A 5,875-nucleotide genomic window follows, 5' to 3' on the forward strand; every position below is an offset into this window, starting at 1 on the left:
TCCGGCTCAAATTATGCCCTGGGTAGGCCAGATCCGTTTTACAGTAAATACACTGCACTAGTGGTCCCACACTTTTGACATTTTTGCCCTTTTACGGACACCGCTATCTTCGTTTTCCGCCATTTCCATCAAAACAAATCACGCTGCCTTAAACCTGTGCGTCAGTTATAACAGTCAGTGTAAAACAATGATACCGGAGCTGCGTAGTAGTACAAAGCGGGATTTTAAACATTTAAAATAGATGGTGACATAAATTAAACGAAGCCTCGTTTTTGTAATCGATTTGTAATCGAATTACTCGAGTTACTCGAAGAATCGTTTCACCTCTAAAATAAAGTTAATGGCACGCCTGAACTTAATACAATTTAAAATCCTGCATAGGGCATATTACACCAAACTGAAATTATCCAAAATATATCCAGACATTGAAGATAGGTGTGATCGCTGTAATTCGCCAGCAGCTGACATGACCCACACATTCTGGTCCTGCTCTAAGCTATTAGATTTTTGGTCAGGCATTTGTGAAACCTTGAACGATGCATTTGGTACTAATATACAGCCCACTGCAGAACTTGCCATCTTTGGTGTGGTGGATCCTGAGGTCCTAGTAACGGCCGCTCAGGAAAACGCTTTTGCATTTGGTTCCCTGTTAGCTCGAAGAAGACTACTTCTAAAGTGGAAATCTCCTCACCCACCAAGGACATCCACTTGGCTTAGTGATTTAATGCTCTTTCTAAAACTAGAGAAAATTTTATATTTCACCAGAGGGTCAATAAAAACATTTCATAAACTGTGGGATCCATTGATGTCATACTTTACAAACCTCACCACTCTTCCCTAACATTACATACTCATCGTTATAGACATTAATTTACGCCTTAAATGTGTACATGGATGTATGATGTACCTAGACATATTAATCAGGAATGAGACGTGCTGTGCTTTGCTTTGTTTTCTAGCTTTATGCATCTTTATGTATGCATAATTGATGTGTGTATGTATGTGCATATGTATGTATATGTGTACATGTATGTATGTATATATATATATATATATATATATATATATATATATATATATATATATATATATTTATTTATTTATTTATTTATTTATTTATTTTATTTATATACTTATTTATTTTTCCTTCTTCGTATAAAGGCAGTGTGTATGGGTGGGTGGGGTGGGACCGTGTGTTTTAAAAAAGGGGGAAAAAAAGAGGATGTATCACAATATATACCCGGTATTACAAAACTTTCCTTCAATAAAAATTCATTTGAAAAAAAAAAAAATAAAATCCTTAACTATGGGAACAGAATTCATAAGGAAGTCATAAATGATTTTGCTCGTTTGATCTGTTCAGACAACAAGAATTCCTTTGGCTCTCTTTTGCCATCCTAGAAATAAAAGTACTGAACACTTGATATACTGAACTAATCTCTAATACTGAACACTTGAGAACTCTCCAGGATGATAGAGACCACACGCCTCATCAAGAATCCTCCACTAAGATGAGACAAAACCATCAAAGATATGCTCATTATGCATGAGATAAATGATCATTTGGAAAATTACTGGCACTGTAGCTTACAACCGCTCTAGATGTTGCACACAAATTTATGAAATAAAAAATCAGAACTTTTCTCAAACAGAGAAATCAGAACTGTCTTTTACCACACACTGTTTCTCATGCAGGAGTTTAAGGATTTAGCTTTCTGCTAATTCAAAATGTTAAAAACGTTTGACTTTCTTCCTCTCTCTTTCATTTAGAGTGCAAGCACAGTAAGAAATGCACAAACATCTCCATCTTCAAGTAGAATCCATGTTGGGGTTTATTTTGGTCTGGAGGTCTGGCTGGCAGCTCTCAGGTGGTCGGGAGTTTCTTCACAAACTCTCTTAGGCTCTTGTGGATATTGGAAGGTTGGGAAGCAGCTCAGTCCAGCAGTGCCAGACCCATGTGGGCATGAAGGGCTTGGCATAGGTGGACAGTGGCCCCCTCACGCTTCCACCCCCCCCGTTGACTGTACCAGTTGCTGCAGGTTCCCAGGAGGTACCAGAGCAGAGGGAGCACCTTCTGCTCAACCAGTTGTGGTTTGCGGGGGTAGAGTTCCCTAACCAGCTCTATAAAAAGAACATTTAAAAGGAACAATGATCAATAAATCAACCCTGGACAGCACTGGGGAAACTGTGCTGGGAAACTAAATAAGCTTTGTAGAATTCTCGTTCTGATCCCAGTACTAACCTGGTTTCTTGTGAAGAGTCCTGTGCCAACTTGGAGACTGTAGGAATAATTCGTGGTGTGACGTCTTTCGCCCCAGACAATAAGCGGCCAGCACCAATCTTCTCTACCAAAGTAGTCAAGTGCCGAGCAGTACACTTTCTTACTGCAGCATTCAGATGATTTTTGAGGAAAACAGAAGGAAAAAAATTAGGGCATTCAAAAAAAGAAGGTAATAACTATTAATCCATCCAATCAATGTATACAGTACAACTTTTAGCTTCTATAAAGAAACTTAATACCCTTATGTATGATCTAAGTGCACAATCAAATGATCATATTCTATTCGATTGCTTAGTTTGCACCAGTTAGTGTACATCTGTATTTTTTAAACAGAAAATGTTTGTATGTCCTCTGTGAGCTAGCTAACTAGCCTATTATTTAAGTGGTGTGAAGGGCAGTTTGGATCAGCAGAGCGGAGATGGAACGCAATAAAAATAATATATAAGAGGATAAATAACTAAAAATATTTATATAGGCCAGGGCAATATTTTGAAAGAACAATGGAGAGGTAAAAACAGCAGCAAAAAACAGCAGCCAAAATTAGTGCTGTGTTAGCTTCTTGTGACTGTTGTTGCTATCTGAAAACCACAGTTTAAAGCTCACTGCAGACTAACTGACCAGAGTCCTCCAGCGAGAAGGGCGTTCATGCTCCGAATGGGGGTGCAGTTCTGCACCGTGCTGTCCAGAGCTGTGTCCACGTCCTGCCTGATGAAGCCATTGGACTGCTTTGTGGAGGAGGACCTTAGCTGTAGCCTCCACTTCCTGGTCCATCCCTTTCTGCAGGCTGGAGTACAACTCCCTCAAGGACACCACCGCCATGCGGGACACGCCAGAGCGCAGGTTCAGCACCTGCAGGAAAGACGACGTTCCAGCTCGTTTTAGTCACATCCAACACTGCCACCGCCATCGTAATAAGTATAATCCTCCACTGCAATGTGTTATGTAGGCGGAAATACCTTAATCACTAATTACAGTTAGATATGCCTTCTGAATTTCAATTAGATGAGAAATGTTTTTATCAAAAAGGAATTTCAAAGTACTATGCTAAATCTGACTTGACTTTGTCAGCAACATCACCTGTAATGTGTACATGCTGATGGCATGTTTGTATTCTGTCTATCCACTGATTTGTTTGCACTGGACATACATGGACATCAGTGGGTTGTGCCTCTTCGGTAATGGTAGACCTTGATCTGATTGTTCTCGTCTAGGCCGAGCTGGACCAGCCCATTGGTGGGTGGGGCAGCTGGGTAGCGTGTAAACAGAGGCCTGGGCAGAGGTTCAGGAGAGTACATGGGTGCAAGAGAGTGTGTGTGAAAATATGATGCATGCTGTTCCCGTACTGGTTTGTGTGTGATACGTACATGTGTATAAGCTGAGGGGGAGAGAGAGATTGTGAAAGGATACACATTTGGGTCTTTGCGTCGTGATTCCAGCCACCTTTTGTTGTCTTCAATCAGTCTCTGCAGCCTCTGGCCATCTAGCTCAGAGGAGAGACTACACACACACACACACACACACACACACACACACATAATGGAAAAGCACTGTATGAGGTCATCAATTTTCCTTTCAAAATCAACAGCAGCACTGATCCTGTGAGTGAGAGTGAGAGATTGTGAGCGAGCCTGCACAGGTGTGCAAGTGTGTGTAGTCACCTTGCTGGAGTGTATCCACTATATGCTCTGGTAGCCCTCATGGGATAGCAGGCACTGGTATCCATGGAAACTCCTAAAATCAGAGCAGTTTTAATACAGGTAGTGCGATTTAGATTGAAGCTAATCTGAAGCAGGTCTCTACACTGCACCACACTTGCACTGGAAAAGATCGGCATTATCCAAGCACAGAAAATCAATGGAGGTCATCAACTATGCAAAAAAGGCTATAAATCCAGCAGTGACTGGTTTGTGCTTGAGGGAGAGGCAGAAGTTTCTATTTGTATTTAAGGTTTTACGAGTGATGAAGAAATGAAGCATTAGTGAAAATCACTGCAGCCCACTGAGGTGACCACTGCTCATCACTGCTAATGTTTGGGGTGTGTCTGTCTCTACGTACCAGGGAAGAGTTTGCTCCAGTGGGAGTTCAGATGAAGGTCAGACCCGTGTGTTTTTGGGACAGAACAGTGTAAGAAACTGTTCTGATTGGCCAATGAAGAGGAGGCGGGGCTTGGTGTCCATGCCCAGGACGGGGCAGGAGGGAAGGAGGAGGACGGAGGTGGCTGAGGGAGGGGCTGGACGGTCCTCCCAGTGAGAGATCCCAGTGCACCCAGCACCGTGTTCAGCTGGCCAGAGATCTGCTGCAGGGACTCTGCTAACTGCTGCACTTTCACTGGCACTGCATGTGCTGAAACAGAGAGGAAGACCAGGGTTTGGGTGTATTACTGCTAGAGAGATAAAAACATCAGACAACTATGAACCTCAAGACCAGAGTGGACTCTAGAGCTGCTTACAGTTGTGGGCAAATTTTTAGTTTTCACAGTTTGCTTCCTCAGTTTATTTTTTTTAAGAACCTTTTGTCAAATGTTTATGTGATATAATGAAGTACAATTATTAACAGTCCATAATTGTTCATTGCTGCTAAACTGCTCCTGAATCGTTGGGAGAAGTTGTTCTGGAAGGATGTTTTGATACCTTCCCTTTTTCATGGCTGTGCTTTGCTTAGGCAACACTGGGAGCGACCCCACACTTTGATGGTGTGAGGAGGCTCATAGCTGCCTCCTCTGTAGGAGACACTCCTGTAGGAGACGCTCCTGTAGGAGATGCTCCCTGAAGCCTCCTTCATGCAACTGAAGCACTCTCCCCAAAGTCCTTAGTGACTGGATAAATGGTTGATTGGGGTGCATTGTACAAGCCGCACTGTCCTTGCCTGTGAAACCCTTTTGATGCAATGATGACTGAACGTGTTTCCTTGAAGGTGACCATAGTTAACAGGAGAAAACGTAAAAGCACCACTACCCTTTTAAAGCAACCAGTCTTCTCTTCTAATCAGCATGACAGATTGATGTCAGCTGTCTTATCCTCATTAACTTTTTTTCTCCTGAACTAACGAGATCAACACTGAAATTATCTAATGCCATTTTGTAGTGCTGAAATGGAGAAGCTGGAATGCAGTAATTTTTGTGAGAAAGTCATTTTCATCACAGGGAATGACTTTGCAATTAATTGCAATTCACCTAATCACTCTTCACAATCTAGAATCAATACACATTGCCACCATAAAAAAAAACTGTGGTAGTAAACTTTGTGAAAACCAAAATTAGTGCCTTCTCAAAATGTCTGCCCGTGTGTGTGTGTTGTGCATGCACATTGAGTGTGTCTCTCACTCGTCTCCTCTTGGCCATACTCGTCTCTGCTTGTCTCTGAGTCTCTGACATCAAATGAGACTCTCCGATCTCCCACCAGCTGCTCGTCTTCATCACATGACAGCTGAGAAAAACATTGTAAAGCCCAGGTAGGTATTAATGTGGGTTTGTACGTAAATGTGTGGGTGCAGGCATACGTGTGTGTGTGTGTGTGTGTGTGTGTGTTACCTCCTCTGCCAGTGACGTCTCCAGCTGGCCGAGTCTCTCCTCCTTCTTTCTCAGGAGCGTGTGGT

At 42.3% G+C, this 5,875-nt stretch overlaps 1 protein-coding gene across 1 annotated transcript in view; it reads right to left on the reverse strand.

The window, feature by feature from the left end:
- Positions 1-1,260: 1,260 nt before the first annotated feature.
- LOC143477741 (centrosomal protein of 164 kDa-like) overlaps positions 1,261-5,875 on the reverse strand; it is a 7,950-nt gene continuing 3,335 nt past the window's right edge. Inside the window, exons 5-13 of the mRNA XM_076976476.1 lie at positions 5,811-5,875; positions 5,604-5,706; positions 4,337-4,624; positions 3,940-4,012; positions 3,689-3,778; positions 3,359-3,550; positions 2,900-3,130; positions 2,243-2,384; positions 1,261-2,121 (exon numbers count right to left, since the gene is read on the reverse strand). The exon at positions 5,811-5,875 is cut by the window's right edge and continues 43 nt beyond it. Of these exons, the coding sequence (XP_076832591.1) occupies positions 3,436-3,550; positions 3,689-3,778; positions 3,940-4,012; positions 4,337-4,624; positions 5,604-5,706; positions 5,811-5,875 (734 nt within the window). The 3' untranslated portion in view covers positions 1,261-2,121; positions 2,243-2,384; positions 2,900-3,130; positions 3,359-3,435. The remainder of the gene's footprint in view (positions 2,122-2,242; positions 2,385-2,899; positions 3,131-3,358; positions 3,551-3,688; positions 3,779-3,939; positions 4,013-4,336; positions 4,625-5,603; positions 5,707-5,810) is intronic.

This window comes from Brachyhypopomus gauderio, chromosome 16 (assembly GCF_052324685.1).
Source record: "Brachyhypopomus gauderio isolate BG-103 chromosome 16, BGAUD_0.2, whole genome shotgun sequence".
Classification (NCBI taxonomy): domain Eukaryota; kingdom Metazoa; phylum Chordata; class Actinopteri; order Gymnotiformes; family Hypopomidae; genus Brachyhypopomus; species Brachyhypopomus gauderio.